A 21022-nucleotide genomic window follows, 5' to 3' on the forward strand; every position below is an offset into this window, starting at 1 on the left:
TGGGAACCTGCTTTGCTCCCAGCTTCGCGGGTATCTACCTGGGTCGCTGGGAGGAACAGGTAGTCTATAACATCAGGCTATTCAAAGACCACGCCGTCCTCTGGCTACGTTATATAGACGACATTTTTTGTGTGTGGAATGGCACCGCTACACAAGCAACTGAGTTTGTGCAACTGCTTAATAACAATGAGTTGAATCTTCAATTCACACATCAGATGAGTAAGGACAGCATGGAGTTTCTAGACCTCAAATTGGAGGTAGCTGATAATAGAATTGTCAGCTCACTGTTTAGGAAAACTACGGCTGGCAACAGCTTGCTTCACGCGGGAAGTTGCCATCCCCGTAACCTAATCAACAGCATACCTTATGGCGAGCTACTACGGGCACGTAGAAATTGTAGCACAGCTGATAAGTTTGAACATGAGAAGGAGATCATGAAGGATAGATTCCTGACACGAGGTTATAGCCTCAAGGTTGTGAGTGAAGCCATCTCTAGAGTAGAAACTCTTAACCGGCAAGACCTTTTATTTCCCAAAGTATCGGAATCTCTAACTAAATCTGAAAATACAGTAAGATTTATTACCACTTACAGCACTCATGCATGGGAAGTGAAAAAAAGCCTGAACAAGTTTTGGGATGTACTAAAAACAGATATTGACCTAAGAGATTGTATAGGTGAACATCCTTCTCTAACATTCCGTAAACCTAGATCATTACGGGATCAACTATGCAGTAACATGATATCCACTCCTAAAAAACCCAATGCAGTTAAAGGTTTCTTTACATGTAACCAATGCAAGGCTTGCAAATTTAGCAGTAGCGTTAAATCACTCAAACTTAACAGCAATGAGACCCCATGGATTATACAAAAACATCTGAACTGTAATACTGAGTATGCCATCTACACCCTGAAGTGTCCGTGCTCCAAATACTATATTGGTAGCACTATTCATAAAGGTAAAAAGCGTGTATTAGAGCATCTGCGAGCCATCAGCAAAAATGATAAAACCTACCCAGTGGCTCGACATTTTCAGGAATACCACAAGAGTAATGCCAATCTTGTAAAATTTGCTGTCATTGATTGTATCCCCCCCAATATAAGGGGTGGGAATAGACTTCTGGAGCTCAGGAAATTGGAGTCCAAGTTTATCATAAGGTTCAACACCTTGTTGCCCCAGGGGTTGAATATGGACGAGGAACTGTCAGTACACTTATATTGAAACTATGAGTTTTTGTCTTGAGATTGTTGCTGCTTCATGAACTTCTGCATGTTGTTTTAGAATTTTGTGTATTTCTTCATGATACTCTCTTTTTGATTATGAAGTTTTTAATAGGTTGCCTTTACTATTGTCCATAGGTGTTACAAAACCTGACCAAGAAGACTTTCGCTGGCACTACATTGAGTACTTGCCCACATGGGCTGGAGAAGTGACCTATTTGCGCAATGAACTTTTTTCGTTAATACTATTCGGAATGTACTATTCAGACCCACTAGGGCATTAATTTGTTTTTTCTTATATGCACCACAAACACGTCAGCCCACTTGGGCAATACTATGTTTCTGGCCCGTCAGTCACTTTAAAGCGTACGATTGTTTGCTTTATGACGGCTAACTTTTAGCTATGTGTAAACAGGGTGAACACCTAGCGTAGCGGGCTGGTTCACCATAAACGACACTCTTTTGAGAGCAAGGGTTCGCTTCCTCTATCAGTTAGGTCGCCTCAAAACCCTTTTTTCCATATGTTATATTTTTCAACATGTTAGGTTTTGAATTATAATATGTGTTAGTGGTACACATGATCACTATACTATTCAAATGTTATACTATTGAGCTCAGTACCGCTAGTATTATGCCATTTCCTGAAGTAAAGGAGAGGGGCGGTATGTAATAGCGCAGGTCACGAACACTTACTCATTTACAGTTACAGTCGGGGTCAAATAAGAACTGTGATTTATTGTTTTCACTAAAACTACCAGAGGTATAATGTCACTTTTAAGGCTAACACCGGCGAAAAGTATGTAAATGGCAAAGTATTTTTTCTATGTTTCTTATCACGTGACATATATTTTTTTACTTTATAACACACACTATTATGCACAAAGTTTGCCCGTGATGAAGGAGTAGGCTTACTCCGAAACGCGTAGGACGTTGTATCCGCATTAAATCTGCACCGTTTATTGAGGCCACGGCTCCTATGTTTTTTCTTTCTGAGAGTACGAGAAAGACGACGCTGGTGGAGTGTGTTGATTTCTGGGGGTGGCTACCCCTGCCGTGAGCCCGCCGACACAGAGGCAGAGGTTCAGCCAAAAGTCTGTGTTTATAGATAGATAGATAGATAGATAGATAGATAGATAGATAGATAGATAGATAGATAGATAGATAGATCAAAACCTATACCAACCGAGTTCTAGTGTGCATTGTCTAATTAAATAAATGTGGAAAAATACTAGCTGCAGCGTCTTCTTTTGCTTGCAACACAAATACATGTGGATAAATACAGAAAAAATGACCCAAAAATAGATATGGATAAATACAGACGGAAATGTAAAAAAAAAAAATACCATAAAACCGGGAGCCCTAATTATGATCAATATTTTCCCAAGTCACCCGCTACGAGTAACCACTGTAAATCATACTTCCGGGCATTACAGAGGTAACTGCAGATAGAGCTAAGATAACTGTAAAATACAGATTGTGCAAAAAAAAACAAGATATTTATGACTCTATGCGGCCAAATCATGCAAACATTTTACACATTAAGTTTTCATGGTCAGATAGACAAACGTTTGAAGGACGTAGAACATTAGGAGTGTCATTGCTAGCGACGGAATATCCCTCAAGATGAATTCTGAGGTACAGTTATTATAGATGCTGCAAACCACTGTCAAGACGAAACCTTCAAAACCTATCATTAAAACTGTGCATTCGGAGCACACTAGATGTAGAGGCAGATGGAAAAAATATGACATTTAGAAATCTACATATTGCCCAACAACGCTGAGCAGAAACAGCTTTAACAGTTCATTTAACAACCTGAGTAAGGATTTCAGCAGCTGAAGTGTATTAGGAATGTCATGCCTGGAGATCGTAACAATCCTCAAGATGAATTTGTCCATGATAGTTCTATGTTATGCGAACCCTCCTGAGTCCAATTCTTAACTCAGCTAGCTTTCTAATACAAAAGCATATGTTTAGATTAATGTTGTCTAATAAAAAGTCCAGAATGAGGGCAAAATTATTGATATACGGGAATATATAATATGAAGACCATTAAATTGTGCATTTCAGATTCCAGCATTGTGCAGAATCGGAATGAAAGGGAACAGACCAGGCACAGTGCATGACTGAAAATAATTCAGTACAAATGTCTCGAAATAAAATTATTCTGGCTTCCCCTTAGAACTAAGAAGTTAATATTCTTGTTCCACAGTGTCTGGCGCTTTTTCATACTGGGATGTACATGTATCTAGATAAAAAGTAACTTTCAATCCCCCTCTCTTTTCTTTTAAAACAATAGCTTTATTAACTTTGCATTTATTTTGAAATAGGTTGCCTTAAATTTTGAAAACAACTGTCAGAGGTGACCCAGCGCAAGGAAAGCAAGCGTTGGCACATCCAATAGGTCTCGCCTTTGGGACCTTATAAGTGTTTAGTTGTCCAACACAATATCCTTGGTGCATCAACATCAAGTGTTACATGGCTAAACACTTATAAGGTCCCAAAGGCGAGACCTATTGCCTATGCCAACATGGGCGTAGGAACTGTGGGGGACGCGGGGGACATATCCCCCCCAGATTTTGGAGTGGGGGGGACGCAGGGGACGAGGGTGGGGGGACGAAAGGACAAACACATTTCCCTTCTCCCTCCTGAGAGGGAGATTAGCAGGCCTTTAGCGCGCGAAAAAAAGTGCGAGCGGACCTGCGTGACCTAATGGCCCTGCACTTGACCTGGCGCCTCTCCAGTTACCTGTCTGTGAGTCGCCAATGATCCGATAGTCACAGCATAAGGTGACGTCAGAGGCCACTCGCCCCCCCCCTGCCTCTGCCCTTTTCAACTCTTTGTGTGGCGCAGCCCCCTGAGGCTCCGGGAATTATTTATTTGGGCGTCCCCCCCCCTAGTGTGTGTCAGCCGGGCTGGTCGGGTGAGTCTGCGTCTGGGCCTAGTAGGCAGGAGTGGTCCGTGGGTGGCATTACCCCCTCTTGACTTCCCCAAGCAATAAGCATTTCTCGCCCTCTCTATCTTGTGGGCGGGTGTTTTCAGAAACGGTGCATTCTCAGATTGTGTTTGCTAGAACGGAGGTCTGCATATTAAGAGAAGTTAGTGATTTTTTTTCGGTACTAAAGGAGATTTGTTACTCTCAGCGCAGAAGCCAGATGTGATGGTTACATTGCACTTTCCCTAAAACGCTGTATTTTGCAAGAACCGAACAAAGTTCATGACCCCTTTTAGGCTCTATTTTCGTTTTTCTTTCCTATTCACATTGACAATGCCAATTCCTTGCTAGACGCTGTGTTCCAGGTGGACGGTGTGGTGTAGGGTTTTTATGCACACTGATTACTGCCTAACCGAAATCGATATTCATTTCATCGATCTTGGAAGAATCAAAGGCTGAGTGTATCTTGCTGAGATTCGAACGGGCGGCCTGCAGATTAAACTCCAGAGCTCAGGAGCTGGTTGCATTTCATTGCTGGAGGCACCGACAATGCACTGTAAGTACAAAATGGAGCTCTGGGAAGCTCCATTCTGGCAGTGTGAGAGAGGGACCGCATTGACAGCAAACACACACTTGCTTTTTTCACTGAGATACACCACTTGCTCCCCACTCTTCTACCTCCCTTAGTAAAAATAAACAACTTCCTGAATGCTGTTCTTAGCTTTTGGAATCCTCGTATTCTGTGTATGTGTGCGTTAGTCCAATGAAAAACTCTGATATGGCCACTGGATTTATTTGGGGGGTGTAATCTAGCAGTAATCTCTTGGCATGTGCAACCACTAATGCTGGAGCAGATTATGGGGACACCACTATGTTTTGGCAGTGATACCATGGCTGTTGCAAGTACTAAGCATTGCCTCTAGATGATGCAGGAGCTGACCCATGGGACTGTGATAATACTGACACATAAACTGGAGCTGCTGACAAGAATACCAATGAATGACGGAAGACATGGTGACTTTGTTGCTGCAATCTAAATGATGCTGCCATGGATCATGGGGGAGTCCAGGGATACTAATAATGATTTTTAAGAGATGCTAGCGGGTATATGAAAGCTCTGACACTAGTTGGGGGTAATTTGGGACGCTGGTAAATATACAGAAAGCAGGTAGTTTTAACTTTGATGTTGGGCTCACTAGCCATGCTCACACTGATAGATAGCAATGTAGAGCCATTGGAAATGATAGGTGGAAGTTAAGTGTTTAAGATGGAGAACCCATAAATGCCGTGGGGTTGGTCATTTCGCTCAAAGCCCATTGTGGGTCTTACCCACATTCTAATAATGCGCTGGGGAGTAATGTGTGCCTTCAGTGAATTCTCTGTAGGTATTGTACACATACAAGCACCGAGAGGGTGAGGATTTGTGACAACATTATGGTCATTTTTGGAGTATTGTGTGCGGTGCCCAAGTAGAACAGAAAAATAAAGAAGATGGGGCCTGATGACTCTTACTCCATAAAACAAATGATAAGAACGTTCAACATTATTTTGGCACAATCAGTAGCTGGAGAAAGGAAATGCAAGAGTATCTACGAAAAAAAGAATAGCATGATGAATTCCAGAAAATAAAGGTTATAACAGTTAAACCTTCTTCAACTAAGATGTTGGGGCCGACACAGGGTCAGACTGATTTGTATATGGCCATGTCTGAACTGGGGTGGCAGAGTGGGCTAAAGAACGGTGATGGATCAAACCCAGATCTGTGACTGGGGGTGAGTGTTTGATTGGTTCTGATGCTCCGTCCATCACCACCCCCTTTTGTACCGCTTTTGGCCGCCATAAGTGTGGCAGGGTATGCTCAGACGTGAGTCCCTTGCTCACTTTGCCACTGGATTCAAGCAAGCCGGCCTGAAGACGGCTGGAATGCCAGAAACCGGTCCTCGGAAGCTTGTTTCCGGTCCAGGGAAGACCTGGCTTGGCAGTTCGGGCTGGACTGTTCCCATGAGGCACAGGGTCAGACTGATTTGCATATAGCCATGTCTGAACTGGGGTGGCAGAGTGGGCTAAAGAACGGTGATGGATCAAACCCAGATCAGTTGACTGGGTGTGAGTGTTTGATTGGTTCAGATGCTCCGTCCATCACCACCCCCTTTTGTACCTTCATCTTACAGCATGGAAAGTGGACACCATTGGCCACACACTCAGGGATAATGGAGCAAGTGAAGGTGGCAATGCTATTAGAGGAGAAATAAGCAAGATTGATAGAGAAATTGTCTAGAGGCATTTGATTAGAAGAAGACCTACAAGTATGCAAAAACGATTAATGGTTCATTCGGATAAAAGAAAAAGGATCCTAGGCTGGAGGTTAATAGATAATATAATTGCCCTCTCCGCAAATAAATAAACATGATATTTTGCTCTCTAACCCCTGAAACCAGGACTCAATCAATACAGTTGTGTTTCATGTCCAGAGGGTGAAACATACGCCCCTGAAGCCCCCACGGTGCATGGGTGGGGGGCAAGCTCCAGGTGGGGCCCTCAGCACAGTACCCTGGCAGGAGAGCTCCTGACTGAGTCCCAAGGGGACCGCTCCATGTACTTTGCAGGGAGGCCCCCTCAAGTTTCGTTAGGCCACTGCCTTCTAGAGCCCCTGCATCTCCACTAACTATTGCTGGAAGAGTCAGCCCTCCCTCCTATATCTTTTCCTAGCCCGCCCCCCCGAAATTTGGCTCTAGTTGCGCCCCTGGTCAAGTCTGACTGCGAGAGCCATGAAGGACAGGTCAGAAGGCTCATTATGTGATCCGGGCCACGTGTATCTTGTAGACCACAGATTTTATAAATGCTTGATATGTGCCAGCAGCCCCTTGCATTCTGGTACTTGTAGTTTTATGTTTTCTACTATAGGCATGGACTTTGAAACCTAGCCTTACATAGTGCAGCTGAAAGTCAACCAGTGGTGTTAGAGTTAGCTGGTTTCTTGGCTATTAATGCTTTGTGAAGTAGTATTCTTTAAAGCGGTGTTTCTTCAATGTGTAAAAATTCCACCTGCAGGGGTCACACCTATCATACAAACAATGAGCATAGTATTTGCACTATTTTTTATTTGATTTTTAAGTCTGGGAATTGGCAAATTGGTACTCACTCCCTTACATATTTTGGGTGCAAGGGCAGGCTATGGCAGAGTACTGGTGGACTGTAGGCTAGAGGTTACCTGCACCATGTTTGAGCCTTCGTGCATCTCACACACACTCTCTCCTAGTTCTGTGTTTCACAATTCTCTATTGCTCTTAAAACTATGTGGAGTTTTACACCTGATGGTATCTGGGCTCAGGATACTGCTAGTGAAGATTTTGTCTCAAGTCCCTCAGTTTCATTTCTTTGTACTTGCCACCATTTAACAACTGAGCAAGAATCATCTTAGTACCGCATTTGAGTAGCCAGTACATCTTCCAAGTCCACTACTTGCCTGCCTTTCTTAATATTTCTCTCCATAACTATGCGATTGTATACATTTAACGCGCGTACGGTCTCACACAATGGGCGATTTGCATAGGGTCACTGGAAAGTCCACAAGGTTGTCCCTGTCCCCCCCAGAAATTTAGTGTCTCCTACGCCCATGTATGCCAATGCTTGTTTTTGTAGGCACGGGGAGATTAAGTGATTTGACCAGAATCAAAGAATGTTAAGCGTCATTGCCGAGGTGCGAACCCGTCTCCCCAGCTTCGAGTTCGACCGCCCCAGCCGTAAGGCTACATCCTCTCCCATATTCGTTTTATATTGACTCCAATTTACCCGTTTCTTCAAGAACTCACCATGGCCATGAAAAATCTTTTCGAATGTCGGAATTGCTCCTCTTGCCATAAAGTCATCTGCCTGGTCAATAAAAGCTTCTTTAATAACATCGTAGCTGCAGAGCACCACCACAGGTCGTGGACCTATGTACACCGTGAAAGCAGGGCCATAGATATCACGCAGCTGCAAAACAGAATATACACCCTTAAAAAATGCCACTACATGTCCTTACATAAAACATGTCATTCAACTCTTCAGGTAACACCACAGAATCAGCATTTAAACTAAAATATAGTCTGTCACGGTTGTCTGCTAAAGGTGAGATGTCACGAGGGGACAAAATACGTGATAAACTCATTGTATTTGTGAACATCCATGCCTTCGTTTTGAAAATGGTGTCAGGCGAGCATAACCACCCCCTCTACTATGGCCCCTCTACTCTTCTACATACATCAAAGCGTCAAAGCAGGCCCCATTGTTTCTACCTCTTTCGGTTATGTCCGCATGTTACAGAATTCTCTGTACTATGCTATTTTCGTTTGGCCTAAAGACAGATTTAGCTAGTTTGTAAACCGCTTTTTTTAACAACAAAATTTACTAAAATACCAACATAATATATGTACAAAGGGAGGCTTTTGGTAAGCCCTTTCCATCCGTTGGTCCGGTCAAGTGTCCTTGATATTTTGCATCCACATTCTACAGCCGACAGCATGGGGAAGTGGGTAAGCCAGCGTCAACCATCACATCTCTTCACATTGAGTGATGCAATTTTTCACTTGCACATGTGCTCATCCATCTAGAAAATAGTCCTCTTCAGCTCTAGGGCTTGTAGGCAAATCTCTGCTTTCTTTCTAAATTTCATGTTTTAAACCATTTTTGAAATGTGTATTTTTTCATTAAATGTTTTTGCAAATATATGCCCACCATGTTTATGATTTTCCATTTTTACTCTTTATTACTTTTTATATATTTATAAACCTGTAATTCCTATTCCATATTTTTGCACACAAAAAATTGGCTTGAAAAGCCAGATCTATGGTTTTGTTGACTTTTTGCATAATTGAATATGAATATGTTGCTCTCGTGGTGATCGGAGGGATCGGGAGCAAGATGGCGTCCGCATCACAGTCCGTCTTCCGAGCCAAACACAGCACCAAGACCGCCCTCATCGCAGCAACAGACGACATTCGAAAACTACTAGACAACGGAGAAACAGCTGCCCTCATCCTACTTGACCTCTCCGCAGCCTTCGACACAGTCTGCCACAGCACCCTTATTCATCGCCTCAGCAACGCCGGAATACAAGGAAAAGCATTGGACTGGATCATCTTGTTCCTCGCCAGAAGAACCCAGAGAGTCCACCTCCCCCCTTTTAGATCAGAGGCCACCGAAGTCATCTGCGGCGTACCACAAGGATCATCACTCAGTCCCACCCTCTTCAACGTATACATGAGTCCCCTCGCATCCATCGTGCGCCAACACAACCTCAACATTATCTCCTACGCAGACGACACCCAGCTGATCCTCTCCCTCACCAAAGACCCAAATACCGCCAAAACTAACCTACACGAAGGGATGAAAGAAGTAGCAGAATGGATGAAGAACAGCCATTTAAAACTGAATTCGGACAAAACGGAAGTCCTCATCTTAGGATCATCCCCATCCGCCTGGGTCGACTCATGGTGGCCACCGGCCCTGGGAAACGCACCCATACCAACGGACCACGCACGTAACCTGGGCTTCATCCTGGACTCCTCCCTCTCGATGTCTAGACAAGTCAACGCCGTCTCATCATCTTGCTTCAACATCCTACGTATGCTCAAAAAAACCTTCCATTGGATCCCCACCGAAACAAGAAAGACGGTCACTCACGCACTGGTCACAAGCCGACTGGACTACGGAAACACCCTTTATGCCGGAACCACAGCCAAACTACAGAAAAAACTCACCTGAAAGACCTCCTCTGGCTCCCCGTCAACAAAAGAATAACCTTCCGTCTCCTCACCCACGCACACAAAGCCCTCTACGACCTTGGACCCGAATGCCTCAACACGCGCCTGTCCTTTTACACCCCCACCCGCCAACTACGATCGTCCAATCAAGCCCTCACCGCAATTCCACGCATCCATAGATCCACCATGGGGGGAAGATCCTTCTCCTACTTAGCAGCCAAGACCTGGAATTCTCTCCCCACCCACCTCCGCCTTACTCAGAACCACCTTTCCATCAGAAAACAACTAAAAACTTGGATATTCGATAAGTAATTACCCCCCTCCCTCCCTCCCTCAAGCGCCTTGAGACCCTATGGGTGAGTAGTGCGCTATACAAATGCTAAACTTGAACTTGAACTATAGGTGGACGCTTGCGGAACTAGCAGGCAGCGGTCCTCGTTTTGGATGCGGCTATAGCGAGGAGAAAAGAATTCCGCAACCCGTGTTGTTTTTGTGTACTCGGCAGCCTCACTGCATGGGACTTGATTCCCTTATAATACGCCGTGTGAAGGCATACCTCAGGAGTTTGTTTCCGGGTCTCATCATCCTGAACACCGCCATGGCTCCTAAAGTGATGCAGAGCAGCGCGGCTGCCAAGGCGGCAGCAGCGGCCGCCGCTAGAAGAGCTTGCAGCAAAGTTAATCACCCCCCGGTGAGAGCACTACGGTCCCCGGCGAAAGCTCCCCAATCCAGCCCTAGAAGCCACGCCCACCGGAATCAAGGAGACGGAAGGCCGGCTCAGTGAATGCAGGCAACGCAGGCAATGCTAGAACTAAACCAGCAGGACCGACAGTGGTCGAACTGCCCAAGGGAGTCGGCGATACCTGTGAGTAATCCTGCTGGTGTGGCTGATGAATCTGATACATTAGAAATCACGAGGGACTCCACTGTGGGTGTAAAAGGGGCCCGGGAATCTGATACAGGGGCAACGATTGGAGACAATGTGGTATTAAGTACTGAATTACTAAAAGATCAAGACTCACGGGATAAAATCAGCCTGCCGCCAATTTCTCTGGTGGAAGTACCCTCAGGGGCACGGAGCCATACAGTATTACAGGGGCAAAGTGCAGAAATCAACCCCTTGGTGGAAACTCCATCTCTATTCTCCCCACCGACTAAGAACGGTAGTCATAATAAGAATGAGTCTGATCTCCCAGCCGTCTCGACTGCGGATTATGGTATGATTTCAGGAGCTCTGACAGATGGGGGCCCTAAAGCGGATAAAGGATGCCTTGAAGAAGAGAAGGAGCCAAGCGATTGCTTTTTCTCCTTAACAGAGGAGTGCAGCATGGTCCGATGACCTACTAAGCACGTCACAGGGGGCTAGTAGCCTTGAATCTGATTTGGAGGAGAGTGTGGAGCGCGATGATGAGCAGCCCCTTACATCAAAGAAAGTGTCGGGCCATTTACTCAAAGAAAAAAAGGGGAAAAAAGATCCCTCTTGGGATTACTCTGCAAATACCCGACTCTCAGGCTCTAGCGATAAACCAACTGTTGTCGTAAGATCGGAGGCTCCCACTACACTCGAGACCATTTACCAGGCGATCCTATCTCATAGACACGAGGTCCGCCAAGACAGCAGGAAAGCGCAGGCTGGAATGCGCAAAATGCAAGGAGTAATAAGAAAGCTATCAAAAGCATTCTCCAATATGGGAGATAGGGTGGCAAACTTGGAGGAAAGGGTGATGGGGGCCGAAGGCGACATGTCTAAAGCTGTGACAATGGTGGACGCACGTGACGCACAAATCAGGGACATGCAATGGAAGCTGGAAGAGGCTGAAAATAGACAGAGAAGAAATAATCTAAGAATTCTGGGGGTACAAGAAGGTTTGGAGGGGTCTGACACTAGGAATTTTGTGACTAGCCTTTTCTCAAAAGTCTTTCCAGAACTTTCAGAGTGGAATTGGACTTCTGAAATCCAAAGAGCACACCACATTCCCTTCAAGAAACGAACACCAGCAAAAGAAGGCGAGAAACCTCGAGCCATTTTGGTATTTATTGGGAACTATCTTTTGAGACAGTCAATATCTGACAAAGCTAGACCAGACGCTATGAGATCAGGCGGAGAAATCTCCTTCTTTGTGAGGCCGGACTACTGCCATGTAACGGTGGAAAGACACTGGCGATTAAGACAGATGCTGAAACCGTTTCACAACAAAAAGATCCAAGCTTACCTAGTTAATCCGGCACAATTGAAAATTATTAATCAAGGGTCCACTAGAAACTTCTCGTCCGAGATTAAGGCAAAGGAATATTTGGACTCCCTGGGCAAGTAGTGTCAGGATATTGAGTGGATATAGGCTTGAGGGGGGGTGGTCTGGGGGGTGGAGTGGGGGAGCCACATTAAAATGGGGGGGGGGGATTAGGTGAAAGTTAGAAAAAAGGGGAGGGGAAATGACAATCTATAATGGGTAGCAATTAATCGTCTATTACTTTCTCTCGAAATTCCCTTTTCCCTGGTTTTGGCCACAATGTTGAGAAGTTAAGGTTACTTATAGGACTAACTGCCTTCTAGGTACGCACACATCACATGCACAGACTTAGGTCTGAGCGCTCTCAGGGAGGGGTCGGCTGCTGTCGGAAGGGGGAGGCGGGGAGGGGGGGTCACATTGGGGTAGTGGGGTGGAAGGGGGTCTTGGGCACTTTGTGGGGAGGTATGGGTGGGTGGGGGGAAAAAAGAAAAATGCTAAAGATTCAGGTGTACTGCAGTTTTTTGTATCGTTTTAAAGCACGCTGATTTAACAACTAAACTAAGTAATGATGAGGAAGCTTAGGATTTGCTCTTTCAATATAGGGGGCTTGAATGATGGATTAAAGAGGCAGAAACTTGGGCATTTTGTGGGAATGAATCATTTGAATATTGTATGTGTTCAGGAAACGCATCTCCCCTGGGCTAAGAAACACTTATTAAGTATTAAGGGCTTTGAACTAGCTGGCTGCTCTACACAAACATCTATGGTCCGGGGTGTGGCTATATTGGTTAAAATAATTTTGGAGGATTTGCCCGTGCAAATTCTGATCCCTGGGGAAGATGGGCAATAGTCGAACTAAAGATAGGGGTCACTCTTTGTACAGTTTATGGATCCAACCAGGATGAACCTGATATATTTGATAAGCCGGAGGTAGAACTCCTATCTTGGCCATGCCCATTAATTGTCTGTGGGGACCTTAATATCTCAGCAGACTTTACCAACAAGGTTGGCTATGCTGGACGTAAACCTAAAGTGTTAAGAGATATATCACCCTTAGCTAACACACACAATCTGCTGGATGTATGGGGCTATATGGAACCAGTGAATCCGGGATATACTTATTTCTCCTGCCCCTACAAAAAGTACACCAAACTAGACTATGTATTTATTTCCCGATCTGAAACAGGCAAAGTTGGGATCCGCAAGCTGCCGAAAACTTTATCGGATCACAGCCCTTTAATCTTAGAATACGAGATAGACAATGTTACTAGCCCTATTTATAGGTGGACATTTGAAAGGAAACTATTACTGAATTCAGAATTTGTTAGTCATCTTAAAAACTGGGCACAGTGGTAATTTGATACGAATAGACCCCTCGTAACACAGTCTGAGATGCGTTCAAAGCAGCTCTAAGAGGGGAGACAATTAGCTTTTCCGCTACCCTTAGGAAAAGAGCTCGAGAGGCACACAATACTCTTCTCACTCAGCTGGTACAGGGAGAGGAAGAACACCTGAAGGATATTATTGAGGGGAGAGATTCAAATGAGAGTTCATGTAGGATTATAGCCCTCAAGGCTGAAATCTACAAGGCAGAGGCTCAGAAAACTGCGGATAATTTTCAGATATACAGGGGAAGAATGTATGAGTCAGGGGAACAGGCTGGGGAGTTGCTCGCTTTGAAGACCAGGCAAGGGATCAGTAATAATCAGGTAAAGACCAGGTGAATAACCAAGAGTTTACAGATCCAGGGGATATCAGAAGGGTCTTCAAGGAGTATTACCAGAAACTGAATCAAGAAGAGCCTGGGCTTGACTTCTGCAATCTCCCGTTTGAAGATCTCGGCCAAACTCTGACCCCCCAGGAGAGGACTGTTTTGGATAGGGATTTAGAACTGAACGAAATAATATCGGCTCTTCAGAATTCACCAGCTGGCAAGGCCATTGGCCCAATAATATTCCAACTGAAGTATATAAATGTCTTTCTGAAATTCTGGCCCCAATATTACTTGATCTCATTAGTGGGGTAATTTGGTCAGGAGTAATTCCAAACTCTTGGAAGGAGACGAATATTATAGTCTTTCATAAAAAGGGTAAACCCAAAGATGCCCCCGGGTCGTACCGCCCAATATCTCTCATAAATGCAGACACAAAAATCTATGCAAAGTTCCTGGCTAATAGGCTCGGGAGGGTCATTGGCGGTCTGGACTCCCCTTGGCAGCATGGGTTTATCCCGGGTCGTGGATCAACGGACCATGTAAGATGTGTTATCACGCTCTTTGATGCCCTTGCTGCCTCGGGGGGCCGGATCGCCATGATCCTTCTCGATGCCGAAAAGGCCTTCGACCGTGTCACATGGATATATTTGTGGGGGATATTGGAGCAAAGGGGCTAGGGCCCCAAAATTACCAAGGCCATTAAGGCTATGCATTTTGACCCGTTTGCCAAGATACAGCTGATGGGTGGATCATCGGATAACATCTGTATTTCGCGCGGGACCCGTCAGGGATGCCCATGCTCCCAAATTCTCTTCGCCCTCTATATTGACCAGCTGGTAAGAAGGATTTTGGGATGCGGTGATATCAGGGCAGTGGTACATAATGGATTTGAAACTAAACTGCTAGCCTATGCGGACGATCTGGCAGTCTTAACACCGGACCCGGTGACCGCTATGGCAGCCTTGAAGGAAATTACATCAGAATTCGGCCGTAGTTCTGGGTACCTACTCAATGAAAATAAGACCTTGATAGTATGCTCAAATAATATCATGAAGCAGGATAGCAGGTACACAGACTTGGCAATATATCTGGGGGTTAAAATTAGTGCCTCAATGGACTCCATAATTAAAGAAAATTATGACCCACTGGTTGAATCAATTATACTGGAGTTAAAGAGGATTGATGTTATCCATTCATCCCTAATAGGGAGAATTAATGTGTTAAAAATGACCATGCTAAAGAAACTGCTATACCTATTTCGCTCAATCCCACTCATTTTGGGGGAGAGAGTGTTGAAATCTATTGAAGCGGCATTTAGCAACTTTATTTGGGAGTACGGCAAGATTAGAAGATCACTGAAATTTCTGGCTCTGCCCCAAGATAGAGGAGGCTTAGGGGCCCCTAATATCAGGTTTTACTTTGTAGCATCTTTATGTAGCCAAATGGCGATACTCCTGGGCAATAACCATAGCTCATCTAATACCCATCCCGTGAGCACCTATCACCCGTCTATTTATGAATTGCTATTGGGGAAAGAAGCATTCGGCCACCTCCTCCGCAATACAGACCGTCGGTTTTATAATAAAAAAAGATACAAGGTCTTGGATAGTGCCTGGGGGGCTGGAAAGTGGTGAAAAAGGCATTAGGCATCTCCAAAATTAACTGGTATACTCCCCTATGGAACTCAAGACTTTTTCCGCAGCTGAGCTCTGACGGTGGTTGGTTAGTCTGGGATGAGCAAGGTATTAGTAGGATTGTGGATTTATGGCTAGATGCGGCACCACTGGGGTTTGTCGAGCTCCAACAGAAATACGGATTAGAGGCAAAGCACGGATTTAAATATATGCACATTTTTCAAACCCTAATGTCTATTAGACCCCGGATTAGTCCAAGAGGTAGAGTGAACATTTTTGACTATCTTTTGGGGGGGGGGGTCTAGGATTGGCAGGGTTTATGATGACGCTCTCTCTGATACACTCCAAGACGATATGGAAAAGATCGAAACCTCCTGGGCCCACACTCTGGGGGATCCAAATGTGGATCTTGATTGAACATTGCAGACGGCAAACAACCTATTTCGATCCTCAAATCCCAGGGCACAACACTACAGAACTTTATATAAGCTTTACTTTACCCCTGCTAAGTTATTTGAGTGGGGGAAGAGAGAGGATAATAAGTGCCCGAGATGCTCTTGCAGGCCAGAAAATCTGGTTGATATGTTTGCAGTATGTAGTGCTTTGAATGACCTGGGCTCAGAGATTGTAAAATTTTGGGCAGGGTTGCTAGGGATTAGAATCACCCTATCCCCTGCCCTGATTATATTTGGGATTGGTTTTAAACTTAGTTTAAAAAAGGAGGAGGAAGCATTCATATTTATTGGTATATCAGTTTTTAAAATTCTTTTAGCTGCACGTTGGAAGGATTCGATGGGGCCTACATTCCAGATGTGGTCATCAAGATTGCTTGGTATACATAATATGGAAGCTTCTCTATATTCCCGACGGGGTAGGAACCTGAGGGAATTGGGTCAAAACATCTGGGCTCCTTTAAAAAGGTGGAGGGCGGCCAGAATGTAGGCTCCGAAATATTAATTATCCTGCTGCTTATCTGTTGTAATGATGTATCTATTGGTATTTATGATGAATTGAGATAATTGTGCTTTCTCTCTTATGACGAATTGTTCGTACTTTAATGCTATATCTGCTCTGCATGTTTTAGTCTTTTTTTGTATACACCTGATTTCTAATAAAAAAAAAATTAATATGTTGCTCTCATCCTTTCCTCTCATACCCTGATATTTGTATTACCAACAATTTGCTGCAAAGAGCCTCTCATTCAACCCGTATTCATCTCATCTCAATTACGAAAGTAATTCAGAATAGGTCTTTTCACAACTGGAAATATGAAGCTAAATCTCTGTCAGACCCAGGCCTGCCCTTAGTCCAATAGCATCCCTGGTAGAACAAATCTCTTTTAAATCAAACCCTATCCCTCATAAACTCCAGTCCCCCAAGACTCTTTGTGACAAATAATTATTTTTTCAAAACATCTTTTAATTAACACTGCTCATGAGACCATACAGTACAAAATAGTGCCAATATATCACATTGGGAGATATCACCAGAGAATACAGAAACATAAACGCTGGGAGACAACAAGGACAATCAGCAATTCCCAACTCCCCTACCCCTTCATGTCTGCCACAGATTCTCTATACTTCTGCCAGGACGCCCACACTCTCTTCCATTTTTTAGAACACCCACTGCTTTTTTATACAGTTTCTTTGTCTCATTGGCACCAGTCAAGGTCTCTCCTCCATTCCTCCCACCAAATAGTTTTTTAAGACAAACAAGGACAGTTTAGGATTTAGCTACTTGTTATAAGATTTACTGTGACGTAAAATATATATTTAATAATCATGTTCTTTTACTCTTTCCATAGGGTATTATTCCTATATTTTTTATAAATAATGCAAGGGTTTGATTTGAACCAATCGATAGATTAAACGTTGTGGGTGTGCTGGGTCAGTCCTTAATTAACTATGACAAAGATTTTCAGCCAGATTCATGAAGCAAAATTGCGATCGCAATAGCTGCGAATTAGCTATTGCGATCGCAATTAACAGAAAAGCAATTCATCATGTCAAAAACACAGAAATTGCGAATTTGCAAAAATAAATTTGCAAAATCGCAAAATAAATCGCAGAATCTAGGAGGAACCCCTATAGCGAATCGGAAATAGCGAGAATCCATGGATTCTGCGATTTGTTTTGCGATTTCGCAAAAGAATCGCAAACGCAATTCATGACAACTCGCAATTAGCGAAAAAGCTTAAAATAGCTATTTGCGAGGCACAATTTAAGGAGAACCAAAAGCAGGTGGTAACCATTAAGGGAAGAACATTTTTTTACTAACGAGCCACAGGTGCAGTCCTGAACAAACACACTTAAGGAAACACAGTAGTAGCATAAGGACTCTCACAATGCCAGGACTCTACATGGTGTTCAGGCGGCGAATGCTCAAGGCTGCAGCACGGAACAGACGCAGGATCCAGGAGCGAATATTCCGGTTGCGGGTCACCCTGCTGGGCCAAACAGCGGAGTAAATTTACTCAAAGTACCGCCTGAATGGGCCAATGATCATCAAGCTGATCCGGGACCTAGACTCCCTGATGCAGCACCCAACAAGAAGGACCAATCCCGTGCCCACCCATGTCCAGGTCTTGTGCTGCCTGCACCTACAGGCCTCCGGAATCTTCCAGGGGATAGTTGCTGTTGCAGGGGGGATATCCCAGTGCACCATGTCCCACTGCCTAAGGAGTTTCCTGGAGGCAAAGCTGACTCGGCTACACCACTACATCTCATTCCCAACCACCCAACAGGACTTGAATGAGACCAAGCTATATTTCTACAACGTTGCGCAATTCCCACATGTAATCGGATGCATTGACTGTACCCACATCCACATCTGCCCACCAGCACAAATGGAATACATGTACCGCAACCGTAAGTCCTACCACTCCCTCAATATCCAGATGGTGTGCAACGCTAAGACTTACATCACGGACATAGTGGCACAATACCCGGGGAGCACACATGACTCCTTCATATTCCGGCACAGTGGCATTCACACACGACTGGCCAGGGGAGACTTTGGCAAAGGACACCTACTAGGTAAGTACACATGCCCCCATATAGTACACTGTGATCATGTAGCTGCGCAGAACATGCACTGAGCCTCTGCTCCTTTCATTCAGGTGACAGCGCCTACGGTCTCCGTGAGTACCTCCTTACCCCTTACCTCAACCCTGCAACACCACAGCAACGGCGTTACAATGCAGCACACATCCGCACTAGGAATTGCATTGAGAGGACATTTGGGCTTTTGAAGAGCCGCTTCCGCATACTGCACAAGACTGGTGGGGCCCTCAATTACGAGCCTGAGGTTTGCGGCCGCATTGTGGCCGTGTGTGCAATACTCCACAACATTGCTACCAAGCGCAGGATACCTGTTGAGATATCTGGCAGTGAGTCGGAAGGGGACAACCGCCCACCTGCACATGCGCGCCATGCAGGCGGGGAAAATCCAGCTGAAGGACTCAGACGCCGCACCCAAATCACAAATAACTGTTTCTGGTGCACCCACTCCCTTCACCCAACACTTCACTCATGCATGACAATAGAAATAATGACATGAGTCAGATTAACTTGAACAGAAAATTTGTTATTGTTTTTTGTACAATAAAGTTTGAATTTCTCACACAGTAACATGAGAGCCATATTGCGTCATATGTCCCATGTATTTGAGGAGGGCATGCTTGTCTCAGCAGCATGGCCCTTCATGGTACTTTACAAATGTTCAATGGCACCGCCGGGCGGACGCTCCCAATCTTCTTTCCAGCTCTTCCTCCGGATTTGTCCGTGAGGCAGCAGAGGGCCTGGTGCTGCGGTGGGGTGCTACCACCAGTGGCACGGATTGGCTGCTGTGGCTTTAATTAGCCTCACTAGTGTCATCCCCCCCACCCGCCTGGCCATGGCCGGTTGTCCGCATACCCTGCACTGCAGTGGTCACTTGCTCCAGTGCCCTTGCGACATCCTGGCAGCACTGGACCATTTGCACTTGCATGGCCAAGGAGCGTCGTGACAGCTGGGAGGTGGCATTCCCTATTATATAATTTGAACGCGTGTACGCGGACAGGCGGGTCAGCAGCTGCCGGTGTCTGCGCCGGTTGATGTCCCGCTGGCTATACATGGCCTGGGTGTTGGCCTCCACTGCAGCAGTCATCCTCTCCATCCTGTCTGACAGCTGTCCAACATTTCTAGCAGTCTTGTTGAGCTGTAGATGTATTGCTGTGAGATGACAGGCCTGTGTCTGGTGGATGTGAAGCAGACGGCGCTCAATAGAGAGCCCAGGTGCCCGCACATTCCCCCCTGCCAGCGCGTGGTGTGGTATTGCGCGGCTCCCTCACCAGTCCGCTGCACTGGCTCCTCACAGCGGCAGTGCGGCGGGTTTGTTTTCGACCTGCAGCTGTAGTTGTCAGCCCCAATGGTGTGTGAGTCACACGCTGTGGTGCGCCTGTTGGCGCTGAGGTGGCAATGTCCACAGGGGCAGGTGGTGATACTACCGCTGGTGCGGCAGCTTGCCCTGATGGTCCTGGTTGTGTGGATGGATGTACGTCTCCCTCGGTGTCGTCAGTTATGTCTTCTATTTGTAGGGCATCGCTATCCGTACTGGGTACTTCAGCGCCACCTGTGATGTAAAGTGGACGTTGATTAATGACATGTATCTTACACATTGAAGGTTGCTACATGCATGCAGGCTACCATTCCCTGACTCGCTGCAGGATTGACTCTCACTGAACAGGTCTGGCTGTATGGGGCTATATGGTAATTGTGGACAGACTACATGTCCCACAATGCAATAGGGATTTTGTGGTGTGCTTTGGCTGCATGACTGGTGTTTCTGATGGGATGATCTGGGGTCATGGTCATTGTTAGGGGACAGGATCGCAGTCGCATGGCACTTACATTGTGAATCTTGGGTGGGTCGGGAGGAGTCCAGTTGGGTTACCCCCACGCATGCCTGGGGATGCAGGGTGTCCTCTACTCGGTCCTCAAGTGGGGTGTTGGGTGGGACAGTGGGCTCTCCTCCTCCAGTTGCAACACGCTCCCCCAGCCTCTCTGCGATCCTCTCCTTGGCCCGCCCTCTGAGGTCGTACCACCGTTTTTTCAATTCATCCACAGAGCGCTGGGTCACTCCCACAGAATTTAATTTTGCGCGGATGCGCACCCAAATCCTCCTTTTGTCGGCCTCCGGCACCCTTCTGGAGTCCTTCCCAAAAAGGCGGTCGTGGTCCTTGCACACTCCCTCTATGAGATATTCAAGTTCTTGTTCAGAAAATTTTATTTTCCTTTTCCTTCCTGATGAAGTTTCCCCTGCAGCTTCCTGTGACATGTTCTGCAGTGGGGTGTCTCCTGGTTTTCAGCCAGAGGTACTCTGGAGTGGAGCTCTGAGCAATGCTGCTTCCACTTCAGGCTCACCATGCAGAATCAGGGTGGAGACTGCCTACTTCCTGGTTGTGATGTCATCACTGTGCTCAAAATGCGACTTCCCGTTTTTGCAATCTCGCAATTAGCGAGATTGCAATTTGCGATTTCGGTAATTGCGAGATCGTAATTTC

The 21022-nt window shown here is 45.5% G+C and overlaps 1 protein-coding gene across 1 annotated transcript in view; it reads right to left on the reverse strand.

Moving 5' to 3' along the window:
• The window catches only part of LOC144781955 (cytochrome P450 2G1-like), a 691701-nt gene that overhangs the window by 435449 nt on the left and 235230 nt on the right, over positions 1 to 21022 (reverse strand). Inside the window, exon 2 of the mRNA XM_078661045.1 lies at positions 7967 to 8129. Within this exon, the coding sequence (XP_078517171.1) occupies positions 7967 to 8129 (163 nt within the window). The remainder of the gene's footprint in view (positions 1 to 7966; positions 8130 to 21022) is intronic.

This window comes from Lissotriton helveticus, chromosome 9 (assembly GCF_964261635.1).
Source record: "Lissotriton helveticus chromosome 9, aLisHel1.1, whole genome shotgun sequence".
NCBI classification, from domain to species: domain Eukaryota; kingdom Metazoa; phylum Chordata; class Amphibia; order Caudata; family Salamandridae; genus Lissotriton; species Lissotriton helveticus.